The sequence below is a fragment of the Choloepus didactylus genome, chromosome 9 (genome assembly GCF_015220235.1).
Source record: "Choloepus didactylus isolate mChoDid1 chromosome 9, mChoDid1.pri, whole genome shotgun sequence".
NCBI lineage: Eukaryota > Metazoa > Chordata > Mammalia > Pilosa > Megalonychidae > Choloepus > Choloepus didactylus.
In genome coordinates, this window is record NC_051315.1 from 125,514,419 (window position 1) to 125,541,606 (window position 27,188).

The 27,188-nt window shown below is 60.1% G+C and overlaps 4 protein-coding genes across 8 annotated transcripts in view; all 4 read left to right on the forward strand.

The window, feature by feature from the left end:
• The first annotated feature begins 238 nt into the window (after positions 1-238).
• On the forward strand, positions 239-5,445 carry PRSS56 (serine protease 56). Its single transcript, XM_037850124.1, has 13 exons — positions 239-341; positions 969-1,106; positions 1,456-1,512; positions 1,623-1,812; positions 2,134-2,233; positions 2,340-2,499; positions 2,737-2,879; positions 3,108-3,270; positions 3,463-3,639; positions 3,723-3,875; positions 3,984-4,046; positions 4,423-4,529; positions 4,959-5,445. The coding sequence occupies exons 1-13, from the start codon at positions 239-241 to the stop codon at positions 5,163-5,165; spliced, it is 1,761 nt and encodes a 586-aa protein (XP_037706052.1). The 3' UTR covers positions 5,166-5,445.
• Positions 5,446-5,853: 408 nt separating this feature from the next.
• CHRND (cholinergic receptor nicotinic delta subunit) lies at positions 5,854-18,336 on the forward strand. 2 transcript variants are annotated; one of them, XM_037849441.1, is made up of 13 exons: positions 5,854-5,955; positions 6,168-6,313; positions 6,617-6,661; positions 7,183-7,292; positions 7,460-7,615; positions 7,788-7,900; positions 8,868-9,068; positions 10,270-10,381; positions 10,479-10,593; positions 11,327-11,531; positions 11,624-11,742; positions 12,373-12,588; positions 18,266-18,336. In XM_037849441.1, exons 1-12 carry the CDS (start codon positions 5,904-5,906, stop codon positions 12,553-12,555), a joined length of 1,557 nt encoding a protein of 518 aa, XP_037705369.1. In that variant the 5' UTR covers positions 5,854-5,903; the 3' UTR covers positions 12,556-12,588; positions 18,266-18,336. The 2 variants fall into 2 exon arrangements, with proteins under 2 accessions (XP_037705369.1, XP_037705368.1); XM_037849440.1 differs by lacking the exon at positions 18,266-18,336 and adding an exon at positions 12,670-13,955.
• On the forward strand, positions 18,015-23,192 carry CHRNG (cholinergic receptor nicotinic gamma subunit). The gene is made up of 12 exons (XM_037849442.1): positions 18,015-18,069; positions 18,266-18,405; positions 18,572-18,616; positions 18,784-18,893; positions 19,456-19,611; positions 20,282-20,379; positions 20,667-20,867; positions 21,075-21,189; positions 21,375-21,489; positions 22,080-22,287; positions 22,473-22,606; positions 22,877-23,192. Exons 1-12 carry the CDS (start codon positions 18,015-18,017, stop codon positions 23,048-23,050), a joined length of 1,551 nt encoding a protein of 516 aa, XP_037705370.1. The 3' UTR covers positions 23,051-23,192.
• Positions 23,193-25,051: 1,859 nt separating this feature from the next.
• EIF4E2 (eukaryotic translation initiation factor 4E family member 2) overlaps positions 25,052-27,188 on the forward strand; it is a 34,085-nt gene continuing 31,948 nt past the window's right edge. For all 4 annotated transcript variants that reach the window (XM_037849614.1, XM_037849616.1, XM_037849617.1 and 1 more), the window contains exon 1: positions 25,052-25,141. In XM_037849614.1, coding sequence (XP_037705542.1) covers positions 25,122-25,141 — 20 coding nt within the window. In that variant the 5' untranslated portion in view covers positions 25,052-25,121. The remainder of the gene's footprint in view (positions 25,142-27,188) is intronic.

Sequence of the window (27,188 nt, forward strand, 5' to 3'; positions counted from 1 at the left end):
TGTCCTCTATATAGTGCCCGTGGCCCCATTCCCCTGCGGGCTCCCAGGAGTTAAGGACCAGGTGAGGGATGAACTAAAGGAAGTGGGTACTTTTGATGTAAGAGAAGAGGGTCAGATGATCTGAGGGACAAGAAGCCAGCCCGGGGCAGAAAGGCAGCAGAGGGTGAGCCCCCAGGCCTGGAAGGTGGACCCCTGTGGGGCAAGAGGAGGGGGTGTCTCGCCCGGGCTCCTGGTCACCATGCTGCTGGCCCTGCTGCTGCCACTGCTGCTGCCCCTCCCAGACCCCCCGTCTGCCGATGGGCACCCACCGTACGTGCGCCTGCCCCCCAGCACCTTACAAGGTGAGCCGGGTGGTCTGAGGGAGCAGCTGAGGTGGGAGGGGTGAAGAGGAGGAAGGGTCCCGGGCCGGGGAGGGCAAGCCTGCCACCCTCACTCACAAGGAAGGACCCGTGGCTCGTCACTCAGAGGCCAGGAACCGAGACGGGGGCAGGAGCAGCACGGGGAGGAAGAGGGTGGAAAGGGAAGGGGGGCTGGTGGGCTCTGCCAACGGGCATTTAGAGAACGTTCTGGGTTTAGCAGGGAGGACAAGACCAGGGCAGCATCCCCTTGGCTGTCTGGACCCAAAGATGGGCAATTTTAGGTCGACAAGCCTGAGTTCTGTGATGTCTTTATTTGGGGGGCTGTGTTTTTCCTCTAAGGTTTTTAAGCAAAGGTCCTTTTCAAAGCTTCCAGCCCAGCTCGGGTGACTCACAGAAGTGTCTTGGGATTAGAGGCTGGGTGCTGAGCCATGGACCCCGGGGCCCTGATCCCGGATGGGCCTGTTGGTCCTCCCTGTTCCATCGCAGTGCTCCCAGAGCCCGGCCTGCTTCCCTGTGGGCCTCCCAAAGTGGGGTTCAGGGTGGTGGCAAGGATGAAGAGCCTGAGGCCCTTCCCCGGCCATCGAGGTTTTGTGCCCCATGTCCCAACAGTCCTGTCAGCCCAGGGGACACAGGCGTTGCAGGTGGCCCAGAGGAGTGCCCAGTGGGCAGTAAAGCGAGTGGCCATGGAGATCCAGTACCGACTGCACGAGTGCCGAGGCTGTGCCAACCACACCACCCCATGCCCGGGTGAGGCTGCATGGCCACCCTGGCCTGTTCTCCTGCCCATCCCCATGCCCTCCCTTCAGACTTGACTCCCCGCACAGGGGCAGAGGCTCGGGGTGTCTTGTCTGCAACCAAGACCATGCTTATGAAGGGCTCTCCACGTGGAAAGGGCATTTGGGGTTTGGGGCACAGCATGGGCAAATGAGGGAGGCAGGGCCAGCCCAGGTGGACTGCAGAACAGTGGGAATTTATAGCTGTGGAACAGACCCTGCGCCCCGCAGGTGGGGTGCGAGAAGACGGGAGAGACCGGGGTCCCCAGCTTGGGGTGGAGGAAGAGCGTAGCGCCGCAGGGACGCTCAGAGGCGTTTCTCAGCAGGACCTCGGCGCCCCGGGCCTCCAACCCCTCTCCTCCAGGACTCACCTGAGCCAGGTGAGGCTGAATGGGCTCGAGGGGGCGGCGCCGAGGCTCTCCCCGCCGGGGCCTGGGTGGCGAAGGCGGCCAGAACTGGTCCCGCGTGACGCCCCCCTCTGCTTCCCAAGGGCCGTGTGGCGAGAGGCCCCCGGGCACGGCCAACGCGACGCGGGCGCACGGCCGCATTGTGGGGGGCAGAGCGGCGCCGCCGGGGGCCTGGCCCTGGCTGGTGAGACTGCACCTCGGCGGGCAGCCTCTGTGCGGCGGCGTTCTGGTGGCGGCGTCCTGGGTGCTCACGGCGGCGCACTGCTTCGCGGGGTACGTCGGGCTCCCAGACCCCCGCCCACTGCGGCCCCCTCCGGCCCCAGCCGCGCCAGGTCGTCGGGCGGGCGGTGCGCGAGGGCTGGTCTCTGCTGCCCCCTGGCGGCGGTGGGCCCCGCGCTCCCCAGCCAGGGCGCCGGCCGCGGGGTGCGCTGTCCCGGGCATTCGACCCCCTGTGGGGCGCGGACCCTCCCCTGGCCCACCCCGGCCCCCAGGCGGAGAAACAGCTCGACTGACGCGCTCGCTGGGTGCAGTTTGTGGGTGGGCAGAGGGCAGGTTCTCCAGGTCCCCTTCCCCAACCCGCCGCTCGCCCTGCAGAGCCCGGAACGAGCTTCTTTGGACCGTGACGCTGGCCGAGGGGCCCCGCGGCGAGCAAGCGGAGGAGGTGCCGGTGAACCGCATCTTGCCCCACCCTAAGGTGAGACCTCAGCCCCCAGATCTCCAGAGCTTGGGCAGCCCGCACCCCCCCATCCCCACCCCCGACGCCTCGTTGACCCTGCCCCGCGCCACCCCACCCCTCCCAGTTTGACCCGCGGACCTTCCACTACGACCTGGCCCTGGTGCAGCTGTGGACGCCAGTGAGCGCAGCGGGGCCCGCGCGTCCCGTGTGCCTGCCCCAGGGGCCCCGGGAGCCCTCCGCCGGCACCGCCTGCGCCATCGCGGGCTGGGGGGCCCTCTTCGAAGGTATGGGGAGGGCAGGACCTGGGTGAGCCGCGCGTGGGCGTGGGAAGAATGGGGAGCTGGTGTGATGGGGTTGGGGAGGCCGGGTGTAAGGAACCCGGCTACGCCCAGCTGCCTTCGTAAAATGCAGCCGGGTCTTCCAAGACGTGGGGGAAGATCAAGGAGGGCAGAGGGAGGGTGGACAGTCAAAGCAGGGCTCCTGCCCTCCGGATTTGAGCCCCCTCGACCTCTTCCCCGTAGACGGGCCTGAGGCTGAGGCGGTGAGGGAGGCCCGCGTGCCCCTGCTCAGCGCCGACACGTGCCAGAGGGCCCTGGGGCCCGCGCTGCGCCCCAGCACCATGCTCTGTGCCGGCTACCTGGCGGGGGGCATCGATTCGTGCCAGGTACGAGCCCCGACTGATCGGAGAACCCTGGGTGCGCCGCTCCCCCGGGCGGGTCAAGGCTTTCCTTCTCCTGTTAGGCTGTCACTCCACAACTCTGAGCCTTTCTGGGTCCCCGTCGCTGACTAGGGCCGCGCAGCAGAGCTCAGAGCCGCCTGCCCGGCCAGGATAAAGGCAGGCAGAAGAAGGGGAGTCAAGCAGGGCCCTCTCCTTTGGCTCCCGTCTTTGCAGGGTGACTCTGGAGGCCCCCTGACCTGTTCTGAGCCTGGCCCCCGTCCCAGGGAGGTGCTGTATGGAGTCACCTCCTGGGGAGATGGCTGCGGAGAGCCGGGGAAGCCCGGGGTCTATACTCGCGTGGCCGTGTTCAGAGACTGGCTCCAGGAGCAGATGAGTGGTGAGAGCCTCCTTCCCATCTCTCCATCCCTTAGGGTCCCCACCGGCAGGCATGGAACACGCCCGTTTCCACCCGTCTCTCCCCGCGCCCCGCCGCAGCCTCCTTTAGCTTCGGGAAAGTCGGTCTTTTGGGGAAGGGCGTGCGGGAGCCGGAGAGGGGGAAGCAGGAGCTGGTTTCCGTCCTCACCCGCAGCGGCCCGCTCGAATCGCGAGCCCAGTTGCAGGGAGCTTCTGGCCCGCGACCCGCCCGAGGAGCCCCTGGCCGCCGCGGCCGCGCCCTGCGCCTTCTATGCCGGCCAGTGCCCGGGGTCCGAGGGCGCTTGTGCGCGCCTGGCGCACCAGCAGTGCCTGCAGCGCCGGCGGCGGTGCGGTCAGTCGGGTTCCCCGGCGGGGCGGGGTCGGGGCGCTCGGCCCACGTCTGACGGCCGCTCGGACCCTGATCTCCGCCCGCAGAGCTGGGCGCGCTGACGCACACCCTGCTGGTCCTGCTGCGGGGCGCCCAGGAGCTGCTCGGCCCGCGCCCGAGTCTGCCGCGCCTGGCCTCGGCCCGTCCCTCTGCGTCGCTCCGGGAGTCCCCCGGGCGCCCCGCCCGCGATCAGCCCCCAGGTACCGAGAGTTCTCGCAGTCCCGCCCCGGCCCCACCCCTAAGCACCTGACCTACTTTCTCCTCTCTGCCGACGTCCAAGGAGGTCCCCTAACCCTGCGTCTCCCCAGGATCGCGGGCTGCAGGCGCGCGGTTCCAGAGGCCGAGGCCAAAGCAGCGCGGGGAGGCGAACGGTAATGCCGCCCCCTGCCGGCCATGCGGGGGGGGGGAGTGGGCCAAGGGGCCCGCCTCGGCGCTGTGAGGGGCTTCTCCCGGCTCCGCCCTGGGGAATCCCCGCAGACCTGCTACCTCTTTCCCCCAGCAGGGCGGATGATTCTTTGGGGAGGGGGGGGGGGAGTTGTGGCTTTGGGCCCTCGTCAGTGTCAAAAGATAGATAACACTCTGCCTTGGGGTAGCACTTAACTTCCTGGAGTCTCAGTTTCCACTTCTGTAGCATGCGATGCCGATAAGCCCGCCCGTTGGGAGGCCTCCTGAGATGCTGGTGCGGAGGTCCCACCTCCAGCTCCACTCCAGGGCTTTCGCTGTCATTTCCTCTCCCCTCCCTGCCAGGCTGCCCTGGGCTGGATCCCCTGCTCCGGAAGCTGGCAATCCTTCAGAACACCCACGCGTGGATCCTGCGGGTCCCCCCTGATCGCCTGGCCATGGACTTTCAGGAGGTAGGGGCTAGGCTTCCTGGCTTCCTCCCAGTCCTTGGAGAGCTGCTGGGGCTGGGGTCCAGGCCAGGCCAGAGAAGGTGCAGAGGGTGCAGCCCTTGGGGTAGGGGGAGAGGGAGGGCATCAGCCCCACAACAGGAGGGAGGATTCCCACCCCACTCCCCAGCCTGGGATTATCCCAGCCCCAGCTCTGGGGTACAGGCGGGAGGTCCAAGGGGAAGAGAATGGGAGGGCAACTGTGTGCTAGCTGGGGTGTGAGGAGGGGGCACGGCGTGAGCGGAGGAGCTCGTAGAGGTGAGCAAGAAGTGTGCAGGGTTGTGAGCAGGGGAAGGGGGGTGCTGGGTGAGGGTTTATGAGGACTGGGAGGAGAAGGGGTGATTCTCACACAAGAGTGGGGGTTCCAGGCCCCTGACCTTGCCCCTCCCTCTGCAGGTCCTAGCTGATCTGGGCTCCAAGACGCTGAACGGGCTCTTTGGAGCCCAGGTGCAGGCAGGCTTGGGGGGCCGACACGTGGTCTTTGGCGGCCTGGTGGGCCTGGAGCCAGCCACCCTGGCTCATAGCCTCCCGCGGCTGCTGGCCCAGGCCCTGCAGGCCTTCCGCTTGGCCGCACAGCAGAGGAAGAGCCCAAGGGACCCCTGATGGGTGGGAGGTGGGGCTGGGGGATGGGGAGGAAGGGACACCGCCCACTCAGCCTTCAGGTTCCCCCAGCCAGGTCACCATGAGCCACACCTGGGGGCCCCAGCCCCTGGCCAGGACCCCCTGCTCCCAGGGGTAGGAGGGGCACAAGGAGCATGATGACAAGCTGCCATGGCCACAGGCATGAGGGGTGGGGCCCTGGGGTCCCGGGCCTCACGTGTCTTTCTGTGTGGGTGAGCAGAGAATCAGCTGCTCTAATAAACATTATTTATGATTGACTGAGACAACTCTGGAGCTTTCTGGGGATGGGAACCTGGTGGGGTGGACATTAGGTCCCTGGGGGTGGGACTCAGACTGGTGCAGCCCCAGAAAGTGGTTGGCAGAGGACACAAGGAGGCTGGAGAGGGGCTGCCAAGCCCCCATCTGAGCATAGCTGTCCTTAGAAGCCAAGAAATGGTAGCCCCTGGCTGCCTCTCTCCACCCCCGGTCCAGGGCTGACCAGCGTGGCCCCCCCACCCCCCAAGCTCAGCTCCCTGCCTCATGTCCTTGGCCAGCCCGTCCCCACCCCCACACCACCTGCCCCTGCAGAGGAGCCCAGCAGGATCAGATTGCGTTTCCGGCTGCCTCTTCTCTTTGGCCCCCCGCCCCCACCCTGCACCTGTCCCCTCTCCCGCCCACCCACATTCTCCAGCCGGACTGACGGGACCAGAGGTCCAGGCGCAGCCCCATCAGTGGAACAGGATGGCGGGGCCCGGGCTGATGCTGGGGCTACTGGCTACAGTGGTCGTGTGCGGTAAGAGCGGATATCACCCTCACACTGAAGGGTCCCCTTGTGACACCCACTGGGGGCCCCCAATGCACAGCACCTTCCACCCCTCCTGCATGGAGTTCCCTCACCCAACATCACGCCCACCCTCCACTCCCATGCTGCTGCTCTCCCTGGGATGGGCCGGCCTCCAGGGAGCTCAGAGCAGCTTCTTTCCGGGGTCCCCCGTCCCTCCCCAGGCAGCTGGGCCCTGAATGAGGAGGAGCGGCTGATCCGGCACCTGTTCAAGGAGAAGGGCTACAAAAAGGAGCTGCGGCCCGTGGAGCACCAAGAGGACAGCGTGGCCATCTCTCTGGGCCTCACCCTCTCCAACCTCATCTCCCTGGTGAGAGCCCCTCCTGGGGCCGGTTAGGGAGGGGAGAGGGAGGGCGGGGAGGGCTTCCCTGCCTGGGATAAGTGTGGAAGAGACCGCCTGGTAGCCCCTCTTTGTGCTTAGTAGGGCCCTTTCCCAGGGCTGCTGCCCCTTCCCCTCTGGCTCCACGCCCCTGACACACTGCACAGGACATGTCCCTCCCTGCTGGCCTGTGTGCCCGTCCACTCCCGATGGCCTGGGTGCCAGCTGAGGGCAGTGCTGGTGACTGTGTCTGGCTGAAAGTCCCCTGGGGTCTCTTTTCTCATCTGATTACAGAAAGAAGTCGAGGAGACCCTCACCACTAACGTGTGGATTGAGCACGTAAGAACCCCCCGCTCAGAGACGGCAGTAGGGTGCAAGGCCCAGGCTCCCCCCTGCTCACTTCCACTTGGGGATCCCTAGCCTCCTTGGACACTGTCACCCAGGAGGGCTGGCTCCTGCCTACAGAGAAACCCCGGGCCCAGCTGCCCTCCCCCAGCCAGTGGAGCCACTAGCCCAAATGCTGCCTTCAAGCCAAGTGGCACTCTCCATCTGTGGGAAAATTGTCACAGTATCCTGATTTTATTAGAAGACACTCATCTGCCCTGTTAAAAGTCCATAGTACGGAGACAAATCTATGCCCACAATGCAAATAGTGTTCCCTTAACTATGCAGTGCACATCCTACACAGCTGTACAGGACAGACCTCGGTCCCCAACTCTACACCCGTCTCCTGCAAGCCTCTTTGGTCACAGTGCCCAGACTCTGTCTGTCCAGGCTGCCCCCAGGGATGGGCAAGAGGGATGGGGAGCGGGCCAGGACAGCAGCAGAGCCCACTGCTGAGACGCCTTTGGGGCTTCCAGGGCTGGAACGACAGTCGGCTACAGTGGGAGGCCAAAGATTTTGGGAACATCAGTGTCCTGCGCCTGCCCCCTGACATGCTGTGGCTCCCGGAGATTGTGCTGGAGAATAAGTTGGGCCAGAACCCTCCTCATTCTGCCCTCTCCATCACCCCGCCTCCCTCCCTTACAGCCTCCCCCCCCAGCCCCAGCTCCTGACTGCCCTCCCTCCTCTGCCTCCCCCGGCCCTGCCAGCCCGAGCTGGCCGGTGCTCACTGTGGCCCTTGTCCCTGTCCTCCAGCAATGACGGCTCCTTCCAGATTTCCTACGCCTGCAACGTGCTCATCTATCCCTCAGGCTGTGTCTACTGGCTGCCGCCTGCCATCTTCCGCTCCTCCTGCCCCATCTCCGTCACCTACTTCCCCTTCGACTGGCAGAACTGCTCCCTCAAGTTCAGGTGCACTCACTTCTTCTGGCACCCCCTCACCCCAGGACACTCGCCTTGTCCTGATTAGAATCCCTCCCCCTCCCACAGAGGCCCTCTCTGAACGTGGACCTCCCTGAAGAGCTCTCCTCCCATGGGTGGCCGCAGAGGCTGAGTGTCTGCCTCTCCCCACCGCCCTCTCCAGCTCGCTCAAATACACGGCCAAGGAGCTCACCCTGAGCCTGAAGCAGGAGGAAGATGAAGAGGGCCGCACCTACCCAGTGGAGTGGATCATCATTGACCCCGAGGGCTTCACAGGTGCACAGAGCCCCCCAGGCATCCCCTCATGTGCATGCACACACACTCAGAGACACACATGCACACACACAGGACAATGACACCTGGATGGACACGGACACATGGAGACCCCCAGAGAAACACACAGACACCCACGCACACAGATGCATGCACACACACGTACACCTAAGACACTGACACACAGATACACAGATAAACGTAGACACATACCAATCTACGTGCACACATGCACACACAGAAGACAGCAACATGCAGACACGGACACACAACCCACAGAGAAACACACAGACATACACACATACACACATTCAGCTCAATGACAGGGGGGCCCAGCTGGGAGGCCTGTGGGACAGGGTGCCACCACCCCAGGCTGCCCCACCAACCCCAGCCCAGGTTAGAACACTCTTCTGGGTCTGACAGGGGTCTCTTGGGGTTGGATGTGGCTGATAGATGGATGAAGAGGTGTTTGTCTTTCCTGGCCCCAGGAGGACCCAGGGGTGTGGTTGGGGCTGCCCCCTCCCAATGCCACCTCCTGTGACTGGGCTCACCCCGGTCATCAGATATACCCACATCCCACTGGTCCTGTTTCCCCCAGGAAGTGGGTGGGAGCGTCTTACCTCGCACTGGCTCATTTTCCTGGAGACCCAAGCTAAAGAGGGCAGCCCAATCCATGTCCACTTGGCTATTTTTTTTTTACTTAGGAAGTCAAGCTTAATAACTGAGAACACTTTTTTACTCTGTCACTGTAACCTGAGACCTATTTTTGGTTCATGGTTCCCTTTGAGCCAGAGCATACTCCCTCTTTGGAGCCTGTATGGCCCCAGCCTTGACAAAAAAATCTGTGGCAGAAGAAAACTCCCTCCTTGTGGGTTGAACCCACTCCTTCCCTCTACTCCTGCTGGCTCCACCCTCATCCTGTCCCGAGACACCCCTGACTCCCCTCGGGCCCTCCTTGTGCCGCCCTCAGAGAATGGGGAGTGGGAGATAGTGCACCGGCCAGCCAGGATCAACGTGGACCCCAGGGTCCCGCTGGACAGTCGCGGCCACCAGGACGTCACGTTCTACCTCATCATCCGCCGCAAGCCGCTCTTCTACGTCATCAACATCCTGGTGCCCTGCGTGCTCATCTCCTTCATGGTCACTCTGGTCTTCTACCTGCCGGCCGACAGTGAGCGTCCGTGCCCCTCCCCGCCTGCCTGGGCAGCCTCTCCTGGGGGGCTGGGGGCACCCCACTTCCTCCTGGGCCACAAAGCCAGGCAGGGGGAAGCTCAGAGACCCTGCCTGACATCCCCCAAATGGACAAAGCCGCTGGGGGCGCTGTCCCTCCGGGACCCTAATTCTGCCAGACACGGCAGGCTTCCCAAGGACCCCGGAGAGAGCCACGGGACTGTCCCCCGGTCAAGCCAGAGTCCGGGTCTGTCGTGGCCAGCACTGTGTGTCCGTGGATACGGCACTCAGCAGGCCTGTAAATGTTGAACCCATGGCGAATAATGGGGTCTCTAGGAAGCCTCTAGGACATGTACACTCGCTTGGCTTCAGGAGGCAATGATTTAATAATTTCAGAATTCTTCCAATGAGCAGGGCCCAGCAAGTTCTGGTGACAAACATGGCCCAGCCCCTGCCCCTGGCAGACAGGGTAGAAACCACAGGCCCCAGAGCGTAGCCTAAGGGCTGGGGCTGGGGCCATTTCAGCCGAGGGGCATGGGGGGAGGCTTCCTGGGAGAGGCCGTGCTTGAGCTGGACCCTGAAGCACAGTGGGGGCTACACCAGACAGAGACAGGTGGGGGGAGCATTGCAAGTGAAGAGGCCGCGGGGAGACAAGGCTGGGCAGGGGTGTGGACTGTGGGACCTCAGCAGCCAGCCACAGTGCCCTGGGCCCAGGTGCTTGGTGGGGAGGGGCCGGGTGGTACTGCCCTGGGGTCTTGGAGTGAAGGGCAGGAAGGTGGATGTTAACCCCGTGCTAGGAGGACACCCAGGAGCAGGAGGCCCTGGCAGCCTGAGGGAAGAGGGGCTGGCAGGGTAAAGAGAGCTGGTGTTTGTGGGGCACTCACCGTGCAGGCAGGTAACAGGATTCCACACACTCTTCCTGGGCCCCCACAACCACCCAGGGAGGAGGCATTATCCATATCAACCTTTAACTGTTGAGAAAACTGAGGCACAGAGAGGTTAAGTGACTTGACCAAGATCACCCAGCTGGTAAGCAGCAGAGCCAGGATTTGAACCCAGGTACTCTGTCTCCATAGCCCTAGTTTTTAATCAGGGGGCCGTGGCCTTGTGAAAAGCGGTGGTAGGGACCACAGTTGGACGCTGCACCCCAGCTGACCTGGGCTTGGAGTCAGAGGTCACAGCTGAGTCTGGGGTCCTCCTAGGTGGCGAGAAGACGTCAGTGGCCATTTCCGTGCTCCTGGCCCAGTCCGTCTTCCTGCTGCTCATCTCCAAGCGACTGCCGCCCACATCCCTGGCCATCCCGCTCATCGGCAAGTGAGTGACGCCCAAGCCCCTCCCGCGCTGGCCCCGCCCACCCGCCCCTCCCGCGCTGGCCCCGCCCTCGGGCTCCCGGCTGAGCGTGTGCCCGCAGGTTCCTGCTCTTCGGCATGGTGCTGGTGGCCATGGTCGTGGTGATCTGTGTCATCGTGCTCAACATCCACTTCCGGACGCCCAGCACCCACGTGCTGTCTGAGGGAGTCAGGAAGGTGAGGGCTCTCCACGGCCAAAACCGGTCGCTCGCCCCCTGTCCGTCTGCAGGGGAAGGGGCGCAGGCTTCTCCACGCCCCCCGCAGCGCCGCCGCCTCTCACAGATGAAACTTTGATGGAAAAAAGCCAGGAGCAAAAACTCACATAGTGCATATTTTCGTTTCTAGAAAGTTCAAGAACTGGCACAATCAACCTTCAGTGATAGAAGTCAGGCTGGTGGTTACCTCGGGGGGTGGTCGGAACTGACTGGGGAGACTTGAGGGAACCTTTGGGGGTGAGGTCCACTGCCTTCCCTGAACAGTGGTTATGCAGGTGAGCACATCTGTGTGTTCACCTAGCTGCAGGCTTACAATTGCTCATTTTACTCTGTCTGTCATCCGTCAATTTAAAAAGCAGAAAGTGAAGACTAGGGGCAGGGGGAGCAGGAGGGGCTGCTCTTGCCCCAGAGCCAGGCCATGGTTTCAGGACAGCTGAGAGGAGTTTCACAACTTTTTGTGTCTTCAAGCATTTGGGGGACGGGCATTTTCCTTACTTTTTTTCATATAAATTTATTTTCAATGAATGAGTTCTCTGTGCTGTGAGTAGCAGGGAAAAGTTGGAAGCAACCTGAGTGTCCATCTATAGGGGATCGGAAGGTCAGACTGGAGAGTACTTTCTGTCAGTCAGGAATGGAGTCACAAATGTTAGATAAAAACTCAGGATGAGTTTGTAAAATGGTCCGACCCACCACAGCTCTTCCTGGAGACGCTGCCGGAGCTCCTGCACATGTCCCGCCCGGCGGAGGACGGGCCTGGCCCCGGGGCCCTGGTCCGAAGGAGCAGCTCCTTGGGCTACATCAACAAGGCCGAGGAGTACTTCTTGCTCAAGTCCCGCAGTGACCTCATGTTCGAAAAGCAGTCGGAGCGGCATGGGCTGGCCCGGCGTCTCACCACCGCACGTGGGTTCCCTGGTAGCCTTGGGGCTCTGCCCATCTGTGGGAGGCCGGAGTGGGGCCAGGCCTCAGGCCCCCTCTCTGGCCGTTGTCTACAGGCCGGCCCCCGTCGAGCTCTGAGCAGGCCCAGCAGGAGCTCTTCAACGAGCTGAAGCCAGCTGTGGATGGGGCCAACTTCATTGTCAAACACATGAGGGACCAGAACAACTACAACAAGGTAGGAGGCCCCGTGGTTGCCACATACAGGAGTTCAGGCGGTGCACTGCCTAAGAGTAGCCTATCTTAAAGGGACATGGTACCCCTTAGAGACACATCCCAACTTATGTGAAGGAGGGTATGGCGGGTGCACAGATTCCAGGCCCCCCAGGGAGGGAGAGTCCCACCTACAGACCCCCATAGCAGCACACGCTCAATAAAGCACAGGCACACCGCCGCGCCCTGTCCCATCCATGCTCTACACATCCTTTAGAGCCCTTTCCCTGGCCCAGCTGCCAATCATTTCCTGCCCCTGACCAAGTCCAAGCCCGATACCTCCCAGACATTTAAAAGGCAGCCGCACATGGTTGTTTGGTGTTATACTAACTTAAAAAAATTCTTTCTTGAGGAAAGGGGGCCTTTTTCCAGCTCCCATGGGGGCTAGCAGCAGCCTAAGGGCTGGGAGGGGTGAGGAGGGACAGGGAGCGGGAGGGAGGCCACGGTCTGCTCTCTGCCTCCCGCACAGGCCTGCTGTGGTCGTGGGGGCCTGGATCCTCGCTGGGGCCAGGCCTCTGCCTCCATTGCCAGGCCCCACGTTGGAGTTCTGGGCTTGGGGGCCCCCCTCACCCCGCTGTCTCGGCCCCACCCCCAGGAGAAGGACAGCTGGAACCGGGTGGCCCGCACAGTGGACCGGCTCTGCCTCTTTGTGGTGACGCCCATCATGGTGGTGGGCACAGCCTGGATCTTCCTGCAGGGCGCCTACAACCAGCCTCCAGCACAGCCTTTCCCCGGGGACCCCTTCTCCTACCAAGAGAAGGACAAGCGCTTCCTCTAGGGGGGCCTGCCCCGGTGCCCAGGGAGCCTCCAGGTGGGCAGGGCCCCTGGCCTGGAGGGGATGGGGGCCGGGAGGGGGACAGGCGTTCTGTGAGATGAAATGCTCTCCCCCTAGGGACATCAGCTCCTGAGACTTTAGCCCAGACTGTCTCACAAGTCTGGGGCAGAGAGGAGCACCTGCTCTCCTGGTTCAAGGGAGGAAGGGAGAAGCCCCACTCCTCACATCACTCAGGCCTGCCTCACCGGGGATTCCCTGGGGGACAGGAAAACCCAGCCAGCCCGGCACGGCCTCTTTCCCGCCTCCCCAACCCTGATCCCCAAGTGGGGGGTAGGGCAGACAGGATTGTGCACCTTCACTTTTGGCTTCTCCAGCCACCCTCCTCCCACCCACCCCTCAGGCTCAGGTTTCTGAGGCCCCCCTGGAGCAGAGATTGGGTGTGCCTCCTCCTCCAGGCCCGTTAGGGGAGGTCTGGGGCAGGGGCACTGGGGTTGCAGAATGTCCCTTCCCGGGCCTTTCTGTCTTGACTGCTGTGTCTCTGGGAACCTGAGGACTGGGGTACGAGGGTCAGGCTCAGTGTCCACAAAGGCCAAGGGTCAGCCTGTCACCCTCAGGTCCCACACACCATCCTAGAGCCCTCCACTGGGTGCCCCCTCAGGAGCCCCTCGCCCTGATGAGCACCTGCTCCTCCCCCTCAAAGTAGACTTATTGGGGACATACTTATGCTACAAAAGTATTCGTGGTTTATCTGAAATTCAAATTTAACTGGGCGTCCTGTATTCTTATTTGCTAAATCCAGCAACCCTACCCCAAAGGGAGGCCCTGCTCCCAGTCTTATCACAAGGCCAGGGCTAAAGGCTGAGGCCGCAGGAGCCCGGAGACGTGGGTCTCTGTGGTAGGCCATCTCCAAGGTGGCCCCAGGACCCCCTGGTGTTTGTGCCTGAGTGCAGTCCCTCCCACACTGTCCCCGTTGAGTGAGGCAGAAGTGATGTTCTGTCACTTCTGAGAGGAGACTAAAAGTATCGCAGCTTCCATCTCTTCCCCTTTGTCTCTCTCTCCACAGCCCCTCTCTCTCCTCCCCTCTCGTCTCTGTCTTACCTGGGGAACGCTGGCTGCCTGTGCAGCAGCCCCAGGGAAAGGCCCACATGGCATAGAACTGAGGCCTCCTGCCGGCAACCCCGAGGTGGGCCTGGAAGCAGGGGACAGCGGCCCCACTGACGCCCCCGAGCCAGAACCACCCAGCTGGGCCACTCCCGGTTTCCTGACCCTCAGATAATCAGTGTTTGTGGTTTTAAGCTCTGAAATTGGGGGGTGATCTGTACCAGTGTGCCTTGGGTGAGCCGCTCCTCACCTCTTAGCTCCAGTTTTCTCACCTGCAAAATGTGTGTATCATGAGCCCTGCTCACGGGGGGTTGTGAAAATTGAATTTGCCAGTGGGAGTAAAGGTACTTTTGTGTGTTGTGCAAATTTCGGGGGTGATTATTTAACCCGTTGGTCATTCGTGGGCTGGGTCAGGGAAGATGGATCCCTGACACACACACCCACCCCACACCCACCTCGAGGGGCTTGTGCCCAGGTCTCTCGCATCCAGGCCTGGCACGGTGACTGAGAGAGGGCCCAGTTGCCCACCTCCTGGATGCACAGGCTCACCACTTTCTCATCTCAGAGGGAAGGTAGAATTTCATTAGCTCAGGTACATGGAAAATGAGAATTTTTTAAAACATATTTTTAAAATTAATTTTTATCTGCAAATACTCTAACCCACCAAGCAAAAGCAGGATGAGATTTGTTTTAATCTTCAGAGGTACTGAGGGAAAAAGAAAACCATTGAAAACCACCACCTTCTCTAGTTCCTTCCGGTAGGAAGTGTCCACAAACTCTGTGTACAAATCTTTAATTTTTTCCTCCTAAAAGGAAAACTAGCTTGGACTTAACACCGACTGATGCAGGAAATCTGAGACCTCCTTGGAATCACCCATCAATTCTGGGAGAGATGAGATGAGAGGGTCCGTTGGCTTTTGTCGTTGCTTTACTCTGCCACACGGTGGTGCTGTTCTAACCGCAGGGTGACTCCTCTGTTGTGTCAGCCCCTGGTTCATGAATCTTCCAGAGAGGCCACCCAAAAATTCCACACTGGACCCAGGTTGCCTCTCACAGGTTCCCACAGGCATAGCACTTTCTACCAGCAGCACTGGATCCCCTAGCACTGGTTTCGCTGGGTACCAGGTCAGGATGGGCCCACTCACTGCTGTCGGTGGAACTCTTAACTCTTTCCCTCCCCAGGAAGGCACACCCCTAGGATCAGCTTCCGGGGAAACCAAGAAGTGTCCCCATACACTCTTTCCAGGCTAGCAGGGCTACCCATCCTTTTTCCCAAGGGGGGTGGATTCGTTAGGGATGCACTGGGATGCAAGGAACAGAGAAACCAACAAACTGTGGCTTAGACAAATGAAGTTTCCTCTTTGCACATGTCATGAGGTGGTGACTGCCACAATGGCTTAGCTGGCCAACAAAGCCCCTTGCTGCCTGCCCAGTCCTCCCTCCTTAGTGCTTTGGCTTTGGGGCTCATGCTTGTTGCCTCCAGGTTGCAAAATGACTGCCACAGCTCCAAACTTCACATCTCTGTTCAAGGCAGGAAAGGGCCAGTAATTTCTGACCCCTTTTATCAGGAAGTAAAGGTTTTCCCATGAAGCCCCTCAACAGACCTGTCTTAGTCAGAACGTCCTCACATTCCTGTCCTGACCCACAGGGAGCCTGGGAAATGAAGATTTAGCTTTTCCAACCTTGATAGTAGATGGTGGCAAAAGAGTAGCCATTAGACAATGGGCGGTGTCTACAGACGATTTTCTCTAAATGGGTCCTGCACCCCCAGCCCCTCCAGGAAGTAGGAAACTGCCACCCTTCAAAGATGCTGTGTTTCTGAGAATGCTGAGGAGACCCCTGCCCTCTCTCCCCAAAGCAGAGGGAGGGGAGAAAACAGGCGGTTAAGGCTCCACAGGTGGGAGACGCATGATTCCTACCAGAAGGGAAATCTGTCTCCATAATCCTCTTTCTCCCTCACATGCTTGTGGGGAAGGAAAGCCGGAAAGGCGGAAATGTCAAAGCATCAGCCCCACCTCTGGTGCCCGGGGAGGAAGGGGGAGTAGATGGCCCGAGAGACCATGAATGGGTCTTTGGAAAAGTGTGGACTTGGAGGGGGTTAGAGAGGTAGAGAGATGTTGCTCTGCAAAAGTGGGGGGATTGAGTTGGGGGTGGGGAACCAGAGGGCAAAGAAGGGAGGCAAAAAGTCTTCTGGGTGGGAAGGAGCCACCGGCTTCGTGAGCCCCAGGGAAAGTCTGCTACACACAGATGTGTGGAGAGGGTGGGTGGGGATGGTGGGGTGTGTTCTGGTTTGCTATTGCTGCCTTTTCGCAAAACACTAGAAATGGATCAGCTTATGTAAAGGGGGTTTGTTTGGTTACAAAGTTACAGTCTTAAGGCCATAAAGTGGCCAAGGTAAGTCATCAGGTACCTTCACTGGAGGATGGCCAGTGGCGTCCGGAAAACCTCTGTTAGGTGGGAAGGCACGTGGTTGGCGTCTGCTCCAAGTTCTGGTTTCAAAATGGCTTTCTCCCAGGACGTTCCTCTTTAGGCTGCAGCTCCTCAAAAATGTTATTCTTAGTTACTCTTGGGGTGTTTGTCTTCTCTTAGCTTCTCTGGAGCAAAAGTCTGCTTTCAAAGGCTGTCTCCAAAATGTTGCTCTGTAAGCTGCAGCTCCTCTCTCAGCTCCTGTGTGTTCTTCAAAGTGTCCCTCTTGGCTGCCACAAGCTTGCTCCTGTCTGAGCTTGTGTAGGGCTCTAGTAAACTCATCAAGGCCCAGGCTGAATGGGCGGGGCCACACCTCCATGGAAATTATCTAATCAGAGTTAATCACTGTAGGTGACTACAGTTGGGTGGGTCACATCTCCATGGAAACACTCAAAGAATTAAATCTAATTAACACTAATACATCTGCCCACACAAGACTGCATCAAAGATAATGGTGTTTGGGGGGACATAATACATTCCAGCTGGCATAGGTGGGGTGGGGGTTAGAGCTGAGTGGGGGGCTTGGAGCCATACTGAACGCAGGATGGCAGACAGGCCCCCCACACATCAGCTCAGGAAACAGGAGCCAGGGCCTGAGATGACAGGGGAAGGCAGGTGTCCCCACTCCCGCCCCAGCTCCCATCCTGTGAAGTCCTGGCGGGGACAGCAGGGATGTGAGGCCCCTCTGCAGGGAGCTGGGGCCTGAGCCAGCTTCATCTGGAGCTCCAAGGACAGGGACCCTGCTGACTTCCGGTTTACTGACATATGCTGAGATGGTGCAGACTTCATCTAATGTTGGGAGGATGACCACATCCTCAGAGGCCCCGTCGCCCTGTCCCCCTGGATGCTGGTGGCGGCAGGATGGGTGGGTGGCACGGAGGGAACCTGAGTTTTCTGTCTTGCTCTCAGCATGAGACGTGCTGACCTGACTGCCTGGCAGAGGTGGTCAAAAGGCAGGTGGCTCGAGCCCATGTCCTCAGCCAGTGACGAGACCCTTGGCCCTTGGCCCTTCCCCTATCACCAACCACAGAGTGAAGGGGGCCTGTTTTCCAGCACTTCCCTCCCCTTCTGGGTCCCCTCATCTGACTCTGTCTGCTTGTCTTGCTGGACTGTGAGTAGCCCCAGGCCTTGGGCTTCTGGCTCCCCACAGCCTAATCCCGAGCCCGCCACACACTGGGGGCTCCATGAAGGTCCGCTGAATGAGTTGATACTAGAGCCCCAAGTTCCCCATCTCCCGCAGCCCTCCTTACTTCTAAGCATTCCAGGCTGTGCCCCATACCTCAGGGACTGGGGAGGGTTTGGACATGGTACCCTAATTCTTTTAAGTGTTAGAGCTCCAGGGGACATCGTGCACTGGTCTCCTGGTCTGCACTTTACCCTCTGGAGTCTTGGTCCAGTGGAGTGGCCCGGAAGACGTCAGGGTCCTCGAGAAGCTCATGCACAAAACATGCCAGCCCAACAGCCTTGGAACCTCCCTGGAAGGAGCCAGAGGAGCACCCTGGCACCTGCCTGCCCTGGAGCCTCAGTTGGGGCCCTTCCTTGGCAGCCGCCTCCTTCCCCCCACCCCTCCATCCCTGGCTGTGTTTTTAGCCCCCAGCTTGACCAGGGGCATAGGGCTCAGGCCACAGGGCCTGGGAGTGGGGATGGAGGCTGGGCTGCCTCTGTGGGGGCAGACAGGGCCCCTCTCTCCCCTCCCCAGCCCAGGTAATCTGAGCCCAGTATTGTGTCCACCCTGGGACAGCTGACAAGGCTGTGGTCAGACAGCTGGTGGGGCTGGGCCAGGCTGGTGGCCGGGGTGGGAGTAGGAGCTGCGTCACATGAGACCCAGAGCCGGGTCTACCCCGGACCTTGGGAGCTGCTGCCCCACCCGGGCCACTGCCAAGAGCTGCGGCACCATGCACGGGGGCCGGGGGCCACTGCCCCTCCTGCTGCTGCTGGCTGCTGGCCTGGGTGTGGACCCTGGGGATTGGGGAGGGGGTCTGGGGAGGCCCAGAGCAGGGGCCCTAGGCCTCAGGGATGGAGTGGAGGGCTCCCGGACCTGCCCCCCATCCCCAGTTCCAAGCGCCTCCACTCCACCCCATCCCGAGGCGGGCCCCTCGGCCCCCTGACACCTGCCCCCCACCCAGGCTCACCCCGCCTGTTGCAGGAGCCCAGGGCCGCAACCAGGAGGAGCGGCTGCTTGCAGACCTGATGCACAACTACAACCCGCAGCTGCGGCCAGCCCAGCACGACGCGGATGTGGTCAACGTCAGCCTGAAGCTCACCCTCACCAACCTCATCTCCCTGGTGAGCAAAGGCCTGTGCCAGGGCTAGGGTGAGGGGCGGCACCCCAGGGTCCTGGGCCCTGCAGGGGAGAGGCCGGGAAGCCAGGGGGCTCCCATCAGGGCTTGGGAGATGGGCATCGGGGGGCGGGCAAGTGGCGGGGGCTCAGTTCCCCGTTGTGCACCCCCAGAATGAGCGAGAGGAGGCCCTCACCACCAACGTCTGGATAGAGATGGTAAGTGGCCACCCTGCCACACCCCTCCCCTCCATCGGGGCTCCCCAGCCTCGGTCCCCCTCCTCCCTGCCTCCAGTGACCCCTCCCTGGGCTGAACCCCCATCTCCTGGGTGTGCGGGGGCAGTGGAGAGCAGAGGCTTGGCAAACCCCCCGCCTTTCCCCCACAGCAGTGGTGCGACTATCGTCTGCGCTGGGACCCCCAAGACTATGAAGGCCTGTGGGTGCTGAGGGTGCCGTCCACCATGGTGTGGCGGCCAGATATCGTCCTGGAGAACAAGTGAGGGGGGTGTAGGCAGGGAGGGGGGACACAGCATCAGGGACCCCGCAGAGCCAGGGGGTTCTGGGAAATGTGCCATGCAGACGCTGGGGGTAGGGCTGGGTGTGCCCTCCGACCCAGGGCCAGGGGGCCTGAGTCCAGACCCGCCTCCCGGCCCCTGGTCTGGGCCACCTGGGCAGTTACTTTTGCTCCCTGAGGCCGCACCCTCTGGTGTGCTGGGGGTGGAATGGCTGTCAGGATTCAGCCAGCCAGCACAAGAAGGGCTTCCTTCAGGGTCTGGCCCATTGCAAGAGCTTAACAGACATCAGCCGCTCTTACCTTGAGGTCAGTCATAGTACTGAAGGGAGACAGAGATGAGAAGCGGCGCCTGCCTGGGGTGGGGTGGCTGGGAGATTGCTGGGGGTGGGTGGGAAGCCCTGTCAGGGGATGGCAGGTGGGGCGGGACTGGTGCCCAGGGCCCCCAGTCATAGCGGGCAGAGGGCTGGTTTGGGGGTGCAGGGTCTCCGCCAGGGCTGCGGGGAGGGTCTGAGCCCTCAGAGCCTGGCCTGGCCTGTGCACGCAGCGTGGACGGCGTGTTCGAGGTGGCCCTCTACTGCAACGTGCTCGTGTCCCCCGACGGGTGTGTCTACTGGCTGCCGCCTGCCATCTTCCGCTCCTCCTGCCCCATCTCCGTCACCTACTTCCCCTTCGACTGGCAGAACTGCTCCCTGGTCTTCCAGTGAGGCCCTTCGTGGGGGGCGGGGGGGGCAGCCTCAGACAGGGGGTGTGCATGCAAGGGTGGGTGCTGGAAGGGGGTCCCACCAGTGGGGGAGAGGGGGACTTCTGCCCCATCTCACCAGGGCCCCTGTGCCCAGTGCCCTCGCTCCTCCTCCTTCACTGCCTCAGTTTCCCTGCCTGTGCCTCCCTGTGGCGGGTGGCTGAGAAGGCTTACATAGGCACACAACACGCAGGCCACACACAAAACCACCACATGCCACCAAGAGGAACTCGGGGCCTGAAGCCTGTCTGTGGCCTGAGCCCCTCCTGGAGGGCCGGGTCCGCCTTCTCACCTGCAGATGTGGAAGGGGGCCTGCGTGAGGTTCCCCCACATTTTAGGGGCACAATTTTTCTACAAAGGAAACTTTGCAGAGGGACCCCCTCTCCACCCCTCCAAGAAGCAGACCTGAGCGCTACTCATTCGGGAGGAATTTATTTTCCACGTTCTAACTGACAGCCCAAGTTCCTTCCCCGCCTCACTGCCAGGGGTCTGTGGAGAGCTCAGAAGCGTAGGGGACTGTACTTTTTGAGGCCAAACTGGCACAGTGGCCTCTAGATGACCGTCTAAATGACCTTACGGGGGTGGGGGGTCTATACCCACTGGGGTTTTCTCTGTTCCCCTTTGGCTCCAGGTCCCAGACATACAGCACCAACGAGATTGATTTGCAGCTGAGTCAGGAGGATGGCCAGACCATCGAGTGGATTTTCATCGACCCAGAGGCCTTTACAGGTACCCCCCACCCAGGACCTCTCCCAGAAGCTGCAGGGTCAGAGCCAGACCCTGGGAAGGGTCTGCCCCATCCCATGTAATTCAGGATGAAAACTCCAGTAAGCCATTAAATAAGTTTTTTAAAGGGCTGTGATATTAGGTTAATGGAGGGGGGGGTGTTAAAGTCAAATATCAGCTTTCCCGCCCCACTGTCTCTCCCCCAACGTGCCCAGCTCCACGGGCGCTCCCGAGGGCACAGGCCACCCTGCCGCAGCCCCACACCCCATGCCGCCCCTGCCTGCCCGCAGAGAACGGGGAATGGGCCATCCGGCACCGGCCGGCCAAGAGGCTGCTGGACCACGCGGCACTGGCAGAGGACGCGGGCCACCAGAAGGTGGTGTTCTACCTGCTCATCCAGCGCAAGCCCCTCTTCTATGTCATCAACATCATCGCCCCCTGCGTCCTCATCTCCTCCGTAGCCATCCTCATCTACTTCCTCCCTGCCAAGGGTATTGGGGGCCCGGGGGAGGGGAGCCAAGCCTGAACAGTAGCCCAGGGACCACCGGGAGGTGGGGAGGTAGAGAGCAGGTCCCGGCCGCGCAGCACCAGGGGCAGGGGGCTCCTTGTGGGGTGCAGGGGCTCCTCTGTGGCAGGGATTTGGTGCCCCACTGTGGGGAGGTGGAGGCCTGCTCTGAGGGGCCTCTGATCATGGACAGCGGGCGGCCAGAAGTGTACGGTCGCCATCAACGTGCTCCTGGCCCAGACCGTCTTCCTCTTCCTCGTGGCCAGAAAGGTGCCCGAGACCTCCCAGGCAGTGCCACTCATCAGCAAGTAAGGCCAGGAGGCCCCCTGGGGCTCGTGGTGCCCACCCGCCTCCCCCCTCCCTCCTGCCGTACCCCCCTTCCTGCCATCTTCAATGCCAGCCCTGCACCCCGGGCGCCAGGGCTGGGGTGGCATCTGGGTGTGGGAGTGCCTGAGCACCAGCCCAGCCCCCCGCCCCCACCCCCACCCCACAGGTATCTGACCTTCCTCCTGGCAGTGACCATCCTCATTGTCGTGAATGCCGTGGTCGTGCTCAACGTGTCCTTGCGTTCCCCACATACACACTCCATGGCCCGCCGGGTCCGCAAGGCAAGGCCCCTATGCCACTCCCATCTCCACGTTTTTCACCTGCCCCGTGTCTCTTGATGCAATTGCCAAAGTGAATTAGTAATATCGAGTGCTTATTATGTGCCAAGCACAGTGCTGAGCACCTTACACACACAAACTTATTTGATCTTCATAAAAATCCTACCAGGTGGGGTGTTATCATTATCCCCACTGTGCATATGAGGAAATCGAGGCACAAAGAGGTTCAGTGGCTTGCCCACAGGCTCACAGCTGGAAGGTGAAGGAGCCAGGATCCGGCCCCAGCGGTCCAGCTCAAGTCTGTGGGATCTGCAGCCGACCTGCAGCGGTCAGCTAGGACCCTTGTTACAAATGCAGATTCCCAGGCCTGCCCCCGACAGATCCTGGACCAGAACAGCAGGGCTGGGGCCCAGGAATCTGTGACAAGTGTCCTAGTGATGCACAAAAGTTTAGGGGCCCAAGCTTAGTGTCTGGCACAGAATGGCTCAGCCATACCGAGGTCTAAGTCGCTGCCCCTAACTGCTGCCTCCAAGGGCCTGGCTTTCCAGAAGCCCAGCCCTGCTCCCCAAACTCTGGGTCTCCCCTGCCCCCAGGTGTTCCTGCAGCTCCTGCCCCAGCTGCTGCGGATGCACGTCTGTGAGCTGGCCCCAGAGGCTGTACGGGACATCCGGCCCCAGCTACAGAATGGCTCCTTGGGGTGGTCAAGTACAGCTGGGGAGGGGGCTGCCCTCCGCCTGCCTCGCAGTGAACTCCTCTTCCGGCAGCGGAATGGGCTGGTGAGGGCAGTGCTGGAGAAGCTAGGTGAGGCGTGGGGGGAGTGCAAGACCCCCCTCCCCAGGGACTCCAGAAGGAGGGGAGGGTGGATATGTGGGCCAAAGCACAAGGCACAGCAGATGGGGGAGAGGGGCTGGGGATCCCAGATAGAGGCCTTCTCTGTGTGTTTTTCCTCCATCCTACTCCCAAATGTTACCTGCTCTCCTCATCAGAGAAAGGCCTGGAGCCAGGACAGAGCCAGGGGTTCTGTGGCAGCCTGAAGCAGGCCGCCCCGGCCATCCAGGCCTGTGTGGAAGCCTGCAACCTCATCGCCCGCGCCCGGCACCAGCAGAGCCACTTTGCCAGTGTAAGCCAGTTGGGGGTGGGGTGGGGGCGAGGACCTACAGATGAGGGGCTTGGACCCGGAACGGGGATAGGATGAGTAGGGGATGTCGGAGCAGGATGGTGGGATGGAAAAAGTGGGGAGCTGGGGTGAGATGTGAGGGCCAGGGGGCCATGGAAGCAGCCAGGTTGGGGCCTGGCCATAGGTGAGAAGAGCCCAAGGAAATGGCAAATGGGGGCCTGGAAGCTGAGAATGGTAGAGGGCTTCAGGGCAGGCTTGGTGCCTCCGCCTCAGGGGAACGAGGAGTGGTTCCTGGTGGGCCGCGTGCTGGACCGCGTCTGCTTCCTGGCCATGCTCTCGCTCTTCGTCTGTGGCACTGCTGGCATCTTCCTCATTGCCCACTGCAACCAGGTGCCTGCCCTGCCATTCCCTGGAGACCCCCGCCCCTACCTGCCCTCACCCGACTGAGCCAACCAACCTCTGCCGGCACATGGACACAGTGACACTTATCAGCTGTGTTCTTCTGCCACGGAGGTCCCTAATATGGTCTTTGGGAGGTGCCCTTCAAGACCATGAAAGCCAGATCGCCCAAAAGAAGCAGAGGAAATAAAGAGAGAGAGCTGGAGTCCTGGAGTCATTGGGAACGGGCTACGGGCAGGGTGTGCCGCTGGGTTGAGCATCCACCCAGCAATGGCGAGCTCATCCTGGCACTGCCAACTCCCCCATTTAGTACCCTCCCTTGACTCCTGCAAAGCCTTACCAACTCCCATCCATTCTGAAGCCCTAAAGACTCTATTTGCACAATGCCCCCAACCCAGCAAAGTTTTCTCCCTCCAGACCTGGGCCTGGCTTCCCTTTTTTGGTTCTGTGCAGGCTCCTGGAGTGAAGTCAAGGGATATGTGAAGAGTGGCAACCAAAGCTCTCTTGAAAGAAGGGCATTTCTCTGCTCTGCCCTCTGGGTGCTGTAAGCACCCCATACTCACCTGCACCCATGACCTTTCCATTCATGTGCACTTTTGCCTTGATCACAAAGGATTTCTTGACTTTTAAAGCTCCTCACAGCAACCTGGACAAGCCAAGAGTTACTATCCCCCCTATTTCAGATGGGCTAATTGGGGCCCAGGGTAAGCAGGCCTTCCCAGCACCCTGGTGGTTAAGGAAGGTTTGAAGTCCAGAGTTCCTGCCCCTGACCCAGCCTCCCACACTCTTAAGAAAGAATCTATGACTTAGAAAACAGGACCCTTCTCTCTCTTGTCAAAGACCAGGGCATTTGCACTGGTCCCAAAGGATGGTTAAGACAAGGAGCCAGGCAGGGAGACTTGAAGTTAAACAGAGAACACCTGTTCTTTTTCCTGGGGGTGACTCTGACCAACCTTCTTTGGCCCCGTTCATGAGGAAATACCATGACCAGCTGGGGTCATCCTAGGGGAGAGGCACAGCCCTGCTCTGAGAGTACAGCAGGGGCCTGAGTGATGCTGGTGATCAGGAGGCAACCTTGGGCAAGTCACACTCCCTGAAACTCTGTTTCCTTGTCTGTAAATATGGGCACAAATAATCAGTTCCTACCCTAGCCTCACCACAGGACCAAGATGCTGGCAAAGATGATCAAGTGTGAAAGTGTCACATAAAGGCCTGGCAATGAAATGCTGTAGGAGGGAGGAAAGAAATGAGGACTCTGGAAATGAACACAGCCGGTCCCCAACCCCCACAGTCCAGGATTTCTGGTTTGGGGGCTCAATCACCGACAGGTTCATTTCATTTACTCCAATATGTGTGCACGCCCAGGCCAGCGTGTTTGGAAGCAGAGACCTGGCCCTAGCGCTGAGTGAGACGGTCGATCTGAGAGGCTGATAATAGTGGGATCAACTCCGGTTCCTGGAGGGCTCTTCCTAGCTTTGTCACCTGGGGTGAGTCTTAACTCGCTGACTGCTTCAGATCAGAGGGAAGTTCCGTAGCTCCTGGCACACAGTGCGCGCTCAAAGAATAACAATAGCTGCCATTTATTGAGGGTTACTTGTAGCAGGCACTGTGTCCAGCGCCTGAATTCACGCACGCAGCAACCTGAAGGGGCAGCTACTGTATTATCGCCACTTATTAAAAAGGAAACAGCCTCACAGAGAGGAAACACCAAAGAGAGAGAGCAGGTGCGTGCAGCCCGTACAGGCAGTGCAGTCAGGACCCGTACCAAGTAGGGAGTCCAGCCCGCGTCTCAACTACGCGGGACCGCCTCTTTCTCCGAGACCGCCGCGGGAAGGCGTCAGGACGCGGCCCCGCGGGCAGGGAGTGCCTCGTCCTAGCAGCGGCGCAAGCGGCCGAACCTGGCCTGGGATTGCGCCGAGACTCCTGCAGGACCGGAAAACCGGCTTCGCCACCTCACTCCGCGGGTGTCTCGGGATTTCCGCCCCCGCCGGGCCTGCGCGCGGACGTTCCGCTGCTCCCAGCGCAACCGGAAGTGGCCGGGCCCGAGGCAGAGGGACCGGGCGGAGCGGAAGTCACTCCGTGAGGCAGTGGTGGTGGCGGCGGCGGCGGCGGCGAGAGGATGAACAACAAGTTTGATGCGTGAGTGGCGCGTGGCTGCCCCTGGGGGGTCTGTTCTCCAGCAGTTGCCCCGCGCCCGCGCCCGTCGGGGTCGTCGGCGGCGCAAACTCGGCTTTGCTGGGCTCTCTCGGGCTCGGACTGCGGCCCAGCTTGGCCCAGGCGGCCGGCGGGGAGGCGGGGCTGGAGGACGTGGGGGGCAGGGGTCCCGGTAACACCAGGGTCGTCCGGACCGAGGGCGAAATGCGGGGGCCGGGAGAGGGGTGGCCGTGCCGCCCCGAAAGAGGAGGTCTTCGGTCGCCGTGCCCGATTGGGTGCGGGATGCCAGAGGCGTGAAGGGGTGGAGACCTCGGCGGTTTGGCTGCGTCCGCGGCCTCGCCGCTCTGCCTCTGGAGTCAGCTGTCCTCACCCGCTCGCTCTCTGAGCCTGCGGGGATGGTAACAGCCCGTCCCGGGGGTTTGGGAAGATGAAATGAGGTCATGTGGCTGCAGAGTTCAGCACAGTGGCTGCTCAGTTACGGATTTCTCGTCATCCTCCTGTGACTTCTTACTACTTCCTCTCTCCCTCGCCTTTTCCCTTCCAACACTCGCCAAGAGCTGGTCAGTTTCTTGCCCAACTGGTATACCAGGCCATTGCCCTCTTCTGCACTATTGTAGGTACCGTATGTAGTTCTTAGTTATAGACCACACAATTTAGAGGTGCAGAGAGGAAATGCAAAAGTGTGTTTGAATATTTCCCGCCCACGATTCTATTTTGAGGTAGTTCGTATTCCTCCTCCTCTTCGAAGGCTCTGATAAATCTGTCTCACCTGAAGATGTAGATTTCCAGACCCACCAGGTAACCAACTGTTTGACATCTGGAAAGTTTTAGCCAGTCTCTGAACCATTGTTGCCCAGACTTCTAAGTGGTTAGTCCCCTGCTCCCTCAGTGGGATATGGTGAGGATCAAATCACATTCAGCAAGACTTAAATTGCTAAATAGTGAGGTATAAATGTGAAGTGGAATTAGGATTTGTTTAAGTTGTGAGTCTCTGCTGCTGCTGTGATGTTGAGGTTTCTTCCGATACAGTGAGTGCTGGTGTGCAAATTCGGGGGTCCTGGCTTTCCAGTGTTCTACGTAGCTCCTTGGGAGTGTTTTCTGGTTGCTGAGAGGTCTCTGCTACTTGATAAAATCTTAGATCACTTCTCCAGCCTGCTTCTTAGAGCCCATCCCTATATGTTCCCCCACCTCACCCCCCCATTCCCCAAATCATAAGCCCTGCAACACCTACTTCCATATTTAAGTCCTGCCTTGGTGGAGATTTTTGCAACCCCTAAGGCCTTTCCTCCATTGAATAGAACAAGTCAGAATTTCATTTTAAAAATACAATTTATGGGTCATCTGGTATAATCCTACCCAAATCATTTAGGAGTCTGCAATAAGCGAATTTAAGAATAGTAACAATGGCTTCCACTGGCATCTGGTTAGGTACTTTTCATTCCTAGCAATCCTACAAAGGGGATGTTGTTACGTCTTTTTTGGATGAGGAAATTGAGGCTCTCTGAGGTTAAGTAATTTGTCCAAAACAATAGGAAGGGCCATATGGTGTGATTCAAACCCAGGTTTGTTGCTTAACCTTGGTTCATACACCTCTGGTGACAAGAAATTAACCTAGGTTTTTAAAATTAGTTCTAATTATTAACTATTCCTTATACTGAGCCAGGATTTTTAAATATCTGTCTTCTATCTATGCAGAAAAAAACCCAAGCTTGCTTTCATTTGAAATGAGCAACTGAGGACCACATTCTTGCTCCTAGTTTTTTGTTTTTGTTCAATAATTCTGCAGCTTTTAGACCATTCTTACATATTTTTGCACCTTCACTCGTCATGCATTGCTCCTAAAGATGGGTTCCAGTTTGCCAGAATCCTAAAAATCCACTGCCTGGAGGTGAGCATGGTAGTGCAGTCTGATGGGTGCAGTTGAGAGAAGCACTACCAGCCTCCTTTACTGTGTGGACTCGATGCCTCTATGAATGTGACCAAGATTGTAATTGCTTTTTTTTTCTTTAAATTTTTGCCAGGCTGATCAAGT

Excerpts from the sequence above, each read along its gene's own strand:
- PRSS56 (XM_037850124.1), top strand. The coding sequence starts at position 239 with ATGCTGCTGGCCCTGCTGCTGCCACTGCTGCTGCCCCTCCCAGACCCC. Across the intron at positions 2,234-2,339 it reads GCATCTTGCCCCACCCTAAG|TTTGACCCGCGGACCTTCCA; the intron begins GTGAGACCTCAG and ends CACCCCTCCCAG. Across the intron at positions 3,271-3,462 it reads GCTCCAGGAGCAGATGAGTG|CGGCCCGCTCGAATCGCGAG; the intron begins GTGAGAGCCTCC and ends CCTCACCCGCAG.
- CHRND (XM_037849441.1), top strand. The coding sequence starts at position 5,904 with ATGGCGGGGCCCGGGCTGATGCTGGGGCTACTGGCTACAGTGGTCGTG. Across the intron at positions 7,616-7,787 it reads AACTGCTCCCTCAAGTTCAG|CTCGCTCAAATACACGGCCA; the intron begins GTGCACTCACTT and ends CGCCCTCTCCAG. Across the intron at positions 11,743-12,372 it reads ACCAGAACAACTACAACAAG|GAGAAGGACAGCTGGAACCG; the intron begins GTAGGAGGCCCC and ends CCCCACCCCCAG.
- CHRNG (XM_037849442.1), top strand. The coding sequence starts at position 18,015 with ATGCACGGGGGCCGGGGGCCACTGCCCCTCCTGCTGCTGCTGGCTGCT. Across the intron at positions 18,406-18,571 it reads TCACCAACCTCATCTCCCTG|AATGAGCGAGAGGAGGCCCT; the intron begins GTGAGCAAAGGC and ends GTGCACCCCCAG. Across the intron at positions 21,190-21,374 it reads GCAGTGCCACTCATCAGCAA|GTATCTGACCTTCCTCCTGG; the intron begins GTAAGGCCAGGA and ends CCCACCCCACAG.